The sequence below is a fragment of the Phalangium opilio genome, unplaced genomic scaffold, assembly GCF_054372755.1.
Source record: "Phalangium opilio isolate 3A_F unplaced genomic scaffold, DU_Popi_V2 ptg000246l_1, whole genome shotgun sequence".
NCBI lineage: Eukaryota > Metazoa > Arthropoda > Arachnida > Opiliones > Phalangiidae > Phalangium > Phalangium opilio.
The window spans coordinates 1,959,164-1,973,226 of record NW_028324225.1 but is presented as its reverse complement, the minus strand read 5'-3'; the positions used below and the strand labels follow the sequence as shown (position 1 = coordinate 1,973,226).

The window sequence follows — 14,063 nt, the reverse complement described above, 5'->3', positions numbered from 1 at the left end:
ATTAGACCAGTCACCGCATCATGATCGCAACCAGGAAGATTATCGATTGTTTTAACTTCCTTAATGAAGCGACGTTCATTAATATAAACCAAGTCAAGAGTATTGCCAAGTCTAGTGCTATCAGAGACAACTTGCGTTAGACCGAGATTGGATACGCATTCATAAAAGTCCAACGAGGGAAGACTATCAAGGACAGGTTTATTAACACCGAGGCATGCCATGTTGAAGTCACCGAACAAGACAAACATATCATGACGGTTAATAATATCTGTTATCTCACTGAGTAGTGAACATAAACTCAATATGTAGTCTTGGGTAACCGGAGGGGGGACATATACGCAACAAAAAAGAATTGATCTTGAATCGTATTTAGTGGACGAAAAAACGACTTTGAGACGTTTGCCAGAGGCAGTCTTATATAGTTCATTATCAATGACAGTCTCGCCAGGCGAGAGATTTTGGCTAATAGCCAAAAGAACTCCACCACCCCTAGTTTCACGATCATTTCGAAACACCACATGATCTTCAGTAAAGAACTCAGTACTAGAAATATCTGCACTAAGCCATGTCTCAGTAAGTCCAATAACATCGGGTAAGTTCCGTTCCACAAAAACCGATAAGTCAAGAAATTTATTTTTTAAACTTCTTACATTCGCCACATGAAAAGATATCAGCGATCTTGAACTCTTTGTACTTCTGTCAGCCCTCTTATCTTTATCGCCAGAGGTAAATTCAGTGAAACCACAATTTAAACACACGAAGCCAGAGTCCTCAAGATGAAGAGATTTTTAAAACATTCGAATAAACACACTTGGAGTGAAAGACGAGATCACACACACTGCAGCGAAAACGTTTTTGAGGCTAACGAAAAGACTTGAGGCAGACTTTACAACGAATCTTAAGAGTAGGTCCCGGATTCACTTCAATACCATCTGATAAAATCAAAATAATGGAGACAAAAGTTAACTTACTGCACTGGCTGCATAGAGGCTTAATAGTCAAAGGTTTACTCTTAACAAAGTGATGGCCATTGAAAGTAACGACATCAAAACAATGCGACGTAGCCGAAATACGAAACGCAGGAATAGCACGTTCACACATAAGAGCATTAACTGAGCCTTTGAGGCAAAAAAACGGTAAAAAAACATTAGCGCTATACACACTCCGAGGAGACCCGTACTGCGTTTCGTCATATTGATAAGATAACGATAATCAAAGAGAGAGAAAAATGTTGCGACTCCACTCGATGAACCCCAATTCCTAAACCCTCCCGCCAAAATATCAATGCTGATTTACTGAGCAATTATTCGTTTCGTCGGTGCGAATACTTAACCTCAATTTTGGCCGAATTATTTGGTCTGACCAAATAGTAACGAATAGTCTGTACGGCCCTAATGACAGTGTTGAGTAGGAACGCTGGTAAAATTCTCATTTTAAAGGGTGCTGAAATATTCTTAAGGAGAGACTGGGGGAGTTTTTCTCCAGCATGGACTTTAGCGATAGACAGGGGTGTAGACTATCCCTTCCTCTGGGAGTGCTTTTTTATGAGGAGATAATGTGCGTGCAGAGTAGTGTCCTCTCATTGGATAGAACCTCATTCGAACGATTTATCTGGAATATGATTTTAAATCCCGTCCTTTGTGCGGTGAAGGAGGATGTATAAAGGGAGGCTCGGATTCAGACAAAATGCATGCAGCCCCTCGTTCCGTGGCGTTCCCTAGTTACCATGGTTACCTCTAGCTCTAATGACAAAACAGCATACAAAGTCGTGCATGCGTTCAAGCCCTTAGAGCGAGCCTGCGGCAAGTGGAGACACATGAAGGAGAAATTCTCTCATCTAATTTGTTGGGTGACTCGCGTCGAATTTTTTGTAGTATTTTTTTTTTAAGAAAATTCTTAGAATTTGCTTCATAAATTTTGCGGGCTTCTGTAAAGACTTCTGACAATTTTTTTAAGAACTTGTATTATAATTTCAATTTTAAATTCTGTGATAATAAAATGGTCGGAACTATGAACTGTTGTTACCGTGGCTGTCGAAATGACTCGAGGAACTTGGACCCCACTGTTGTGAAAGATGCTACTTTTTATCCCTTCCCTAAGCCCAAAACTATACTGAAAAAATGTAAAAAATGGCTTAAAGCTATTGGAAGAGATCATTTAACCAGACATGGGCGCTCTCCTCTCCTTATGGAGTGAAATGAGCGTTTTGAGAGGAGAGACTCAGAAATTATATTATTGTGAGTGGAGGGTGAGTGGGAGTGGTAGGCTTTTAACAAAACAATAGACAAGAAAATGAGCGCAACACAGTAATATCATGAAACATTGGAGTGAACCTCTTTGCCTACTCGAAAAACCTATATTAAAAGAGCGCGAGTTTTTACGGGCGGTGTAAGAGGGGTGTAAAAGGGGGTGAGTTTGAAAACTATGCGTTTCACAATGGCTCGTGAGTGTGAGAGGTGAGTGGGAGGAAAAATATTTTGGGAGAGGGGGTTCTCTCCTTCTCGCCTTTGGAGTGGGGTGAAAATAAAAAACTTTCCACTGTATCTCGATGGGGGTTTGGGCGACTAGGGGGTAGGAAGGTAAATAGAGAAACAAAACTGACAGCTGTGTATTGAAATAGTCATGTGACTGTCTGGGTTCCCTCCCTCTGCTTGTCCATAGCCCACTCGATCACGCGCGTCACGACGCAAGCTGCTCGCGCTATAGAATCCCGTTCAAAAGGCCAAAAAGTGCAACTTCAGGATTCTTGCCGGGAAATTTGAACTCTCCGAAAAATTAACATCAAGTTCTATGGAAGGAGGTCAGTTTTTTGGCCATATCCTCTCTTCTATTGATCGAAATGACCTGAAATTTTTATGAGACGAGTGGTTCAACGAGTTTTATTATTTTAAAAAAGATTCAAGGTTCTAGAATGGATAGTTTTTTTTGTAAAAATTATTTTCAAAATCAAAATGATGGGTTCAGTGCTAAGACTGAATTGATCTTCGGATCTACTGGCCCAAATGTCCTGAAAATTTAATTAGAGGTGTGTTATAATCGATTATATCTAAAAATGGTTAAAACTTTTCATAATTAATTAGCTTTACAAAAAAAATTTAGTACTTTTACTCCCTTTCCAAGATTAAACGTATTGCTTAAACAATACGCTAAAAATCTTATAATTAAACAAAATTATAGGCTCTAAATCCTAGAACACACCTATTTTGGGGAAGTTCAGAACCCTTGTGCTTCTATCAGAAACATTTTTTTATATAAACACTATTTTAGTTCAAAACTGTTTTAATTGAAAGTATCACATATTTTACAAAAACAAAGAATTAAGCATAGATAAATCAAGATTAAGAAACTGAAAAAGGTTGGGCAAAAGTATTATAATACCAGTAACAATTGGTAAAAAACAAAGATTTAGTGGAGAGATAGTTTTAAATTATAATTAATTGTCAGGGACGTCCATGTAGAAGAAAAAACTTCCTCACAGCGATCCACTTCTTGTTCAATGACATTCTGTACTGTAGCTTCTTAGTTTTGAAGCTATGTTTTAACATTTCTCAACTTTTCTTGAATATCATATCATTTCTTATTTTGAGGATAGACTCCATATTTTTATCGATTAATCTTTTAAATGCCTCACCCAACAAGTAAGGATAACATTTAAAAATGGCCAAAGGCTCGAAAATGATATTGTCAGCTGGGCATCACTCCAAGGGTTTTCGTGACATCTGCCCCTCTGCACGTTTACAAAGCTTAGAAAATTGGTTCAAGACGTCTAGGATTTATAACCTATTACTCCCTAAAAGGCAAGTTAATAAAAGTTTCAGGACACTTGGGCCATTAGATCCAAAGATATTGTGTATTAAGTACTTAATTTACAACTATGACATTGTAAATTAAATTTTATTAAAATAATTATCCACTCTAAAAGCTTCAATCCTTTTTAATATATTAGAATACATTGTAACACACCTCTCGTTAAACTTTCAGGACATTTGGACCAGTAGATCCGAAGATCAATTCAGTCTTAGCACTGAACCCATCATTTTGATTTTGAAAATAATTTTTTATAAAAAAACTATCCACTCTAGAAGCTTGAATCTTTTTTAGAATAATAAAACTCGTTGAACCACACGTCTCATAAAAAGTTCAGGTCATTTCGACCAATAGAAGAGAGGATATGGCCAAAAAACTGACCTCCTCCCGTAGAACTTAATGTTAATTTTTCGGCGAGTTCGATTTTTTTTCAAAAGTCGCGCTTATACATGTAAACTGAATTCTTTGAACGGGCTTCTATAGCGCGAGCAGCTTGCGTCGTGACGCGCGTGATCGAGTGGGCTATGACTGGACCGAACGCGTTAAGTCGTGTCCAATGTTTTCGGCTACTATTTCTTAGAGAAGAAATAACAAGATTGAAGGTATGTAATTAATGTTTAATTATTTAGTTATATAAAATTTCTGACAACGAATAGTGAAGCTAGTTAGGTTTAGGACTTAGCTCCACGTGGTCTATTGTCAGAATTAAGTGTTACTCGGTTTCAGCTTCGGTTGTCACCACGCGTAAAGCTAAGCCTAGGTTTAAATCTCGGGATTTTAGATCGTGGACATTGAGATTTCTTTTGTCTATTGTCAGCACGTACAAAGCTGCGTTTATAGAGGCCTGCCTTTGCGCTGGCTGACAACCAAAGCTGAAACAGAGTATAATCCTACAGCATAAAAACAAATTTCCTCACGCATTTTTTTAACTCTAACTGAAACTAGAACTGTTTGTAGGATTTATAATAATGAGTTCCCAAGAGTTAGAAGAAGATGAAATTAACGAAGATTCTTCGGAATGCCCAACCGAAATATTAAGCCTTGGCCAGGCAGATGTTTTGTGATGGTGTTGCACAACTTTCACAAATTGGAACTGGAACTGGAACTAATTTATTGTATTCCGGGGTAATTTGGGTGTAAATTTTAGCAATAGCAATCACAGTCACGATGAAAATTTGGCCAGTCTGTTTGTACCGCAAAAAAACTTTGGTTTAATACCCATACTCGTCCCATTTATGGACAGAGACGAAGGTTCCCAAAATTTTGTTGGATTACACCAATTACTTGGTCCTATTTTTAGGCCAGATTTGACAGTAAACAACAACGCCCCCAGTGATAATGTTACCGTAATTCGTAACGTTTTACCATTGCGCATGCCACTGTTAGTTAGAGCACCATTAATGGGGACAGGTAACACCCATAATTTGGTGGCACTTTCTCCGGTGACGGTAATGCCACCAAATGTTGAAACATCAATGAATGATGTGGATTTACGATTTGAAAACGTTCAGTCGTTACTTCATAATCAATTACTAGATAGGAAGAACAAAATTACTTCTTTGCGTATCAAAAATCCTGCCAAATTGCCTAAACCAGCACCCGTGTTTAATAGTAACTCTCCTGCATCTAAAGGACGGTCTTTTTCATTTACACCATTTCGCAGTACTAATTCACGTTATCCTAGACGAATGAGTGGTCATAAACCACCTGTAGTTTATAGGGAAGGTACAGCAAAGAGAAAACCTCTACGTATCCTTTTTTTTTAAAAAAAATTAAAACAATCTGAAGCCAATGAACGTGTTTGTTTAATTATTGAGACAATATTTAAGGGATTTAATTGTCTTTAACACTAATTATTATTAGCTAAAGAGCAACCACGTGTTTCTATTGAAAGTGTAGATAAGAATGCTAGTGACGAAGATCTATCGGAACAATATAAAAGAATTAGGTTAGAACTTAGTCATCTTAGAACGTATAAGCCTTTACCTGCCTTCTTCAGTTGTTGTTTATGGGGGTGGGGTGGAGTGTTCGACGTCTTACTAGAGGGGTAAGGAAGATGCAAGACAAACACGTACCTCTTTTCACTTATGATTCAACCTCGCTAACGCTAGACAAGATGTTAGAATGCAGTCAGTTGTGGAGAGTTAAGGCCTTTTAACGGGAACGAGGGGCTCATAAAATTTCTGAAGCAAAAGTGACCGCGTTTGATGGTATGTGTCAATTGAGAGTCAAAATAGATTCTAATCCAAATTTTTAATATTCAACATAATATTCAATCTTGTTCATAAATTTTCACAAACTTTTTAAGGGTCAAAATAAGAATTTAAGCAAAATATCAAAAGTTATATCTAAGGGAGGTTTGCAATATATAACCTCTATGTAAGGTTTTTAAGTTAAATTTTAGGGGTGTTAAGGTTAAAATCGTGCAGTTATGCACTAAAAACAATAATGTTCAAAAATAGAAAGTTAAGATTTTTTAAAATTTAATCAATCGGTCAACCATAATGTAAGTTCTTTAACCATAGTTTCAAGTCGGTTTATGAAAATAGTTTCAAGTTTTCAATTTCTTACAAGTTGCTCCTCTTTCTTATTCTTCTTAAGGGTTCAGGTTTCTTTCTTCTTCTCGATTTAAGGGTTAATTTTTCTTTTTTTTTTCTTTTTCCGCGATTTAAGGGTTAATCATTTTCTTTTTCTTTTAATATTTCGCGCACTCGCGCTCCTTCTCTTCTTCTTAGGGGGTTAAAAAAAATGTCTCCGAGTTTCTTTTCTAACTTCTAGTTTCTCGCAAGGATTTGTGGGACAATAACGTTTGTTGATTGACTTTGGTTTGGCGAATAGTGGACCATATTTATGACGTAGCCGGGTGTATTCATGTTATCAACGAATAGGCAAAACTTTTAAATCTGGGACCAAATTGGGATTGGTCAGTTTAAGGGTTAAAAAAATAATGTTCTAGAAGTTTCTCCGGCCAGGTACCAGGATAGTGACTCAAGGTCTTGTTGCTTGGGGTCTAAATCAGCGTGACATTTCTCTGGGTTCTTGGAAAGTATTTTAGTTGCTAGGTGTTTCATTTTGCACTGGGGATATAGGGGTGTAGGATAGTTCTAGAAAGTTCTGTGTCAACATTGATGGGCTAGTTCCTTTTCTATTGTACGAAAGAATTTCTTTTCAGTTTATTTTAAAGGGATACTTTTAAGTTTAAAGGGCTTGTATTATCTTTATAGTGTTAATTTAAGGTATTTTGTTATTAATTTAAAGATTTATCGAAAATTTAATTTGATTTTTGAGTTAAGATGGTTACAAACGGAGTTAAAAGAGCAACTTCAGAAAAACAGTCCTGCCAAAGGACGTAAACCTCATCAAAAAGATTTCGGGCATAGGAGAAAGAGTAAAATCCCAAGAGCAGCAGTTCCTAAAACAAAATCACCATCTAGTTCAAGGGTAATTAAGGTTTTTAATTTAATTATTAAAGGAATTAAGCAGGGTTCATACAAGCCTGGAAATGTTAGGAACCTATATTGTAAGCATGGGCGAATACCACTTTTTTACTATCGAGACGAATATCGAATACCCAAAAATTTTCTTATCGAATACCGAGACGAATAATGATTTTTTAATCGAATATCGAGCCAGTCTCAGTACCCCCTCCCAGTTACTAGTGGAGTCCCACAAGGGAGCGTGCTTGGACCACTTTTGTTTTTAATCTTTATTAACGACCTGCCTGATAAACTTGTTTCCCAATTATGTCTATTCGCGGATGATTTAAAGATTTTCCGACAGATAACCTCTTATAACGATATACTTCTTCTTCCTTCTGACCTCACTCGACTTAAGCCTACTATTCGCGAATATTAAAACTGATAGATTTTCATAGCCTTATACCTAACTTATATTAAAGAGATAATCCATAAGGAAGAGAGAGACCAAGTTAAAATAACGAACTGTTTATTAAACAAGTGAGAGAGTGAGACTGATCAAATGCTAACATTACATTGCTATTTATAGCAGTTACTAAAAAACTGTGTTAAGATATTATTAACCGGTTAAAAACTAACATCGCATTTCTTAAGTTACAGAGTTAATATAATCCGAGTAGATAAGAGTCGATTTCTCCAACACCCCTTCTCGACGATTATCGGATAATCCGGCTTTGGACATCAAGTACAAGTTTTTCTTTTGTTAAAGGCTTGGTTAACATGTCGGCGGTCATTTCCTCGGTTGGGCAATAGTTGATATCGATGATGTTGTTTTCTCTCATATCCTTGAGGAAGTGGTATCGTTCGTCAATGTGTTTCCTCCTAGCGCTGATCCGTTCGGAAAGACTCATCTTGATGCATCCTTGATTGTCCTCAAATAAGTAGGTTGGCGTGGTAGCCGGGAATACAACATCTTCGAGAAGCTGTCGTAGCCAAATGACTTCTTGGGCGGCATGAGCTGCTGCGACGTATTCGGCTTCTGTCGATGAGAGCGCGACAGTTGACTGTTTCCGACTTGACCATGCGATCGTTCCCTGTCCGAATTGGAATAGGTATCCGCTCGTTGATTTCCGGTCTTGATGATCACCGGCCCAATCTGCATCGACGTAGCCGACAAGTTCTGGTGTTTTCTTCAAAGCTGGGAAATGAAGTCGGACATCTTTTGTTCTCTTGAGATAACGCATTACTCGTCTGACGGCCGTCCAATCTCTTTCTCTCGGCTTTGAGACTCTTCGGCATAGGTAGCTGATGCTAACTGCAATGTCTGGTCGTGAAACGGTAGCGATGTGTAGAAGTATTCCAATTGCTTCTCGATACCGGTTGTTGTTAGGTAGGATATCTTCGTCTCCAGACAATTTTGGATATGAGGGATCCATAGGAGTTTTGGATATCTTCGCATCTTGCATGCCGAAGTCTTCGAGCATGAACGCTATTTTAGTTCCTTGATGGATTGTAAAGCTTCCGTCAATTCCTCGCTCAATCTGGATACCGAGGTAATACGAGGCGTTTCCTAGGTCCTTTAGCTCGAAGTGCTTATTTAGTTTCTCGTACAGATTGTTGATGGTGGCTTCATTCTTGTTCAACACCAACAGATCATCTACGTATAGTAGGATATACGTCCAGGTACCGTCTTGTTCCAATTTCGAGTAAAGTCCTGGATCGGCGTTGCTACGATTGAATCCTTCATCAAGTAGAATTTGATTGGCTTACGTTCCAGGCCCTTGCAGATTGCTTCAATCCGTATAAGCTGCGCTTGAGTCTGCACACCTTCTCTTCATTTCCAGGTTGGATGAAACCCGGAGGCTGTTCCATATACAGGTCCTGGACTATGTCTCCATGCAGGAATGCGGTTTGGACGTCATAGTGTTTGACCGGTAAGTTCTTGGCTGCGGCGATACTGAGTAGAAGTCGTACAGTCTCGTACTTCACGACAGGTGCAAACGTCTCGTCAAAATCTTCGCCAAACTTCCGAGAATAGCCTTTGGCGACTAATCGGGCTTTATATTTGCTGAGTGATCCATTTTGATCATGTTTGGCTTTGAAAACCCAACGACAACCAATGGCCTTCCGATTTGGTGGTAGGTCTGTTAACTCCCAGGTTCCTCTTTCATGTAAAGATGATATTTCTTCTTTAGCAGCATCTGTCCAGTTCTTCCTTTCTCTCGGATTTAAGTCGGCGAGTTCCTCCCATGAGCTTGGTTCGCGAGGATATTGAACCGTTGCCTTGTACGTCAATCTCTTTGGTGGAATGCCCTTATTATCCCTTTCCGATCGTCTTGGAAGAATAGGAACTGATGGTATTTCTTCAGATTCTTGTTCTCCATCAGATGATGATGATTCTGATTGTTCCTTTTTCGGATGTGACGTGATCAAGGAGTCAGCTGAATTAGTCTCCTTTTCCCCTTCTGGCTCTGATATGATGCTCTCTTCAAAGGTGTTGTCTCCTGTTCCTTCGTCGAAAGTGACAGAACGGCTGAAGTGAACTTTGGCAGTCTCAGGATTGAGAATACGATAGCCTTTCGTTGCTAAGCCATATCCGACCAGGACTCCTTTAAAAGCTTTGTCTCCGAATTTTACTCGTTTCTCCTTGGGAATGTACGAATAGGCTTTACTTCCGAATACACGGATGTGTCCAATACGTGGCTTTGAACCACTCCAAAGCTCATAAGGTGTTACGTCAATGGCTCTTGTTGGCAGACGATTTTGAAGATAGGCGGCGGTCGTGACAGCTTCACCCCAGTAACGGTTCTCGAGTTGTGCGTCTAACAGCATGCATTTGGCCATTTCCGTCAAGGATCGATTCTTGCGTTGCGCAACTCCGTTCTGTTGTGGATTATACGGTACGGTCAACTGGTGTTCGATGCCAAGATCCCTGAGATAATCTTCAATTTCATGGCTGATATATTCTCCACCATTGTCTGATCGAAGAGCTTTCGGGTATCTTCCGAATTTGGTCCTTACGGATGCAATGAAATCCTTGACTGCAGTTAGAACGGAGTTCTTGGTCTTCATCAGATAGAGCTGTGTAAATCTTGAGTAGTCATCGATGAATGTTAGTATGTATCGATTACCGCCAGGTGTCACTGTCCGTATGGATTAGTTCCATAGGCTCCTTGGTCTTCGATATAGATGTTAAGAATGGTTTAGCTGTCATCTTTCCTTTTAGACAACATTCGCAAATAAGCTTCCGCTGACATTCGGATATCTTGATACCATCGGCAAGATTCTTCGATGAAAGAGACTTCACGGCATCTATGTCCCGATGCCCTAGCCGTCTATGCCAGAGGTGAATGCAATCGGCTGTATGCGAGTTGCTGGAAACTTTTGCTATTTGCTTGGTTTGAAGTCGATAAAGGAATCCATCCATCTTGGCGAAAGCTGCAACGTTTTGACCTTCCATGATTCTGCATTCGTCGCCTTCAAAGATGACAGTGTGTCCTGTCTGCGTCAAACGGTGTACAGAAAGTAAGCTGCCTCCTAGTTTTGGAACATAAAGGATGTTCTTCAGAGCTATGCTATGTACTTCTCCGTTTGGAGCGAGGCTGTCAATCATGCCATCGCCAATCCCTTCCGCCATTATGATTGAGTCGTCGGCGAGATGAATCTTCTCTGATTTCGGCGTTATGAATTTGAAATTCTTCCGATCGCTGGACATGTGACTGGTGGCCCCTGAATCCACATACCATGAGTTCGCTTGTGAACTATTCGAAGCCTTGAAGGCTGTATACTCCCCGCTCGTTCTCTTTTCTACCGCTGCTTTACTTCGCTCACTTCGGGATGCAGCATGTTCTCGATCCAGCTTATCTTTGTAGCTTCGGCAGTCCTTCATATAGTACCCTGGCTTGTTACAATGATAACACACTCCTCTGCTTGGACGACGTCGTTGATTATTGAATCTTCGACCTTTGCTTTGACTTGAAGTCTGCAACGCTGTGTCATTCCTAGAGGAAGCTGCTCTAGTCTCTTGACGTCGATTGAATTCGTCCAGTAATTTCGCTTTGACTAAGTCTAGTGTCAGATCTGCTTCCGGTCTCACTTCGAGGGCTGTGACCAAGACATTGAAAGATTCCGGTAGACTGCAGAGTAACATGGCCTCGACGTGTGTATCAGGCAACTTTTCTCCGATTCCTCGTAATTTCTCGACGATCCCCAACATGGACTCTATGTGGTCTTGCATACTTTGGTCATCGTCCTTGAAGCCCATTTGATGCATCTTCCGTAGCAGGAATAATTTGCTTGTGATGTTTGCTTGCTCATGTAGCTTCTGGAGTGTCTCCCACATGGAATGGGCAGTCTTCTCGTGAACGATATGAATTAATTGATCGTTTTCTACAGACAGTGCTATAGCAGCTTGGGCTTGCTTGTCTCTCTTATCCCAGTCAGCAGGAGGTTCCGACGTAGGTTTTGCTTTCTCGACGACTTCCCATAGATTGTCTCTGGTCAGTACCATCTTCATTTTGAATTTCCATAGCTGATTGTTAGTATTGTTCAACTTCGTGACGAGAGATTTCAAGTCGCTTGAAGCCATCTTGTATACGTGTTGACCGAAGACTAAGTCTTATACTATAACACTACTATACTAACTGGTACCCGACTTTCCTTAATATAAGTATTTACGCGTGGCTGAGCCCATAACCTGATAGATTTTCATAGCCTTATACCTAACTTATATTAAAGAGATAATCCATAAGGAAGAGAGAGACCAAATTAAAATAACGAACTGTTTATTAAACAAGTGAGAGAGTGAGACTGATCAAATGATAACATTACATTGCTATTTATAGCAGTTACTAAAAAACAGTATTAAGATATTATTAACGGTTACCCCCCATTTCACCCAATTTAAAACACCCAATTCCCATTTACCCAAATCCCATTCAACCCAATTCCCAGTTCGCCTATCCCAATTAACCCAATATTGCATACCCAAAAAGACTCAAATAGAGTAGAATTTGATGGTTTTATTTATTTATTTTTTCATAACATAAGGGATACACTTACTTGAAGTGTATAACCGCTCCAAAGAGGAAGAGACGTCCACCTAACCAAACCAAACCTTACCTAACCGAACATAACAGTAATGTTTTGGAAAAGGCATATTATTTGAGAAGTAAATGAAGCTAAACATCAATATTTTGGAAAAGGCGTACCATAGTTAAATGATTTTTAAAATATTACTAACCTAACCTAACCTAACCTAACGTAACCTAACCAAACCAAACCAAACCAAACCTAACCTAATTTAACAGTAATGTTTTGGAAAAGGCATATTATTTGAGAAGTAAATGAAGCTAAACATCAATATTTTGGAAAAGGCGTACCATAGTTAAATGATTTATAAAATATTACTAACCTAACCTAACCTAACCTAACCAAACCAAACCAAACCTAACCTAACATAACAGTAATGTTTTGGAAAAGGCATATTATTTGAGAGGTAAATGAAGCTAAACATCAATATTTTGGAAAAGGCGTACCATAGTTAAATGATTTATAAAATATTACTAACCTAACCTAACCTAACCTAACCTAACCTAACCCAACCTAACCTAACATAACAGTAATGTTTTGGAAAAGGCATATTATTTGGGAAGTCAATGAACCTAAACATCGATATTTTGGAAAAGGCGTACCATAGTTAAATGATTTATAAAATATTACTAACCTAACTTAACCAAACCTAACCTATCTAACCCTAATTCAGAATTACGGGGGCATATTTTCCTTTCGAAGTTTTCAGCCATTCGACTTCCATATTTAATAAGTTACACTGATCAACAGTCTCTTATATAATAATTTTAAAATATTGATTTTTTAATGGAAAATACGAATTAATAAAACGGGTATGTTATTCTTGCCAAATTCCTGTGTTATCGCCTTTTGTGGCAAACGGGAATTGGGAGAAATACATTTTGGTGAATCAGGAATATATGATTTGGGTTAAATTCTTCTGATTGGGACAAATGAGATTGGGTGATATGGGGGGACACCTTATTGACCGGTTAAAAACTAACATCGCATTTCTTAAGTTACAGAGTTAATATAATCCGAGTAGATAAGAGTCGATTTCTCCAACAAAAACTACTATTCGCGAATATTAAGCCTACTATTCGCGAATATTTTCTTTGTCCCAGCCAACGGAAGTTTTGAAAGGAAAACCAAGGAGCATATATACCACTACGATAAAGTTGTATGTCCATGAACAGGCTAATGCTTTCTATGCGCAACGACAGAATCTTTTTTTCGCGATTTTTACCATTAGCTCTATGGCAGGGCTCCCATCTGGTCTCTAAAATACCTAAAAGTCTCTACTTTTTGGGTAGGTCTCTAAACCACCCTAAAATCGCTATTTGGTCTCTAAACCACCCTATTTTCAAAAATTCCCGTTTGTAATATTCCATCTAAAATTTTTTGCAACACTAAAACTATTCTCACTCCGATCCACAGGGAATTATTAAACGCTTTAACCTTTACAAATGACCTTGGCAATATCTTGCCTATTTGAACTATGTGTTTCCGGTTTTTCTCATTGGCTGGTGGAACTGTGTTTAGAAAGCAAATTCGTCTTGGCTCGGAGAGGTTTATTTTGGTTTCCCAACTTTTTTTGTGATACTTCCGTACGAATAAAGATCTAATTTTGATTTTGAATTGGTCTCTATTTGGTTCCTATTTCCAAGAATTTGGTCCTTCTTTTACCCTATTTTTACCGTGAAAGGTCTCTTTTTTCACTATTATTTTAAGAAATTTCAGTGGGAGCCCTGCTATGGCCAGTTTCATACT

General features: G+C 38.8%; 1 protein-coding gene across 1 annotated transcript; it reads left to right on the top strand.

The window, feature by feature from the left end:
• Window positions 1-4,775: 4,775 nt before the first annotated feature.
• Window positions 4,776-7,620, top strand: LOC149611321 (uncharacterized). The gene is made up of 4 exons (XM_089858473.1): window positions 4,776-4,867; window positions 4,955-5,556; window positions 5,671-5,755; window positions 7,101-7,620. Exons 1-4 carry the CDS (start codon window positions 4,776-4,778, stop codon window positions 7,411-7,413), a joined length of 1,092 nt encoding a protein of 363 aa, XP_089714599.1. The 3' UTR covers window positions 7,414-7,620.
• Window positions 7,621-14,063: the final 6,443 nt, after the last annotated feature.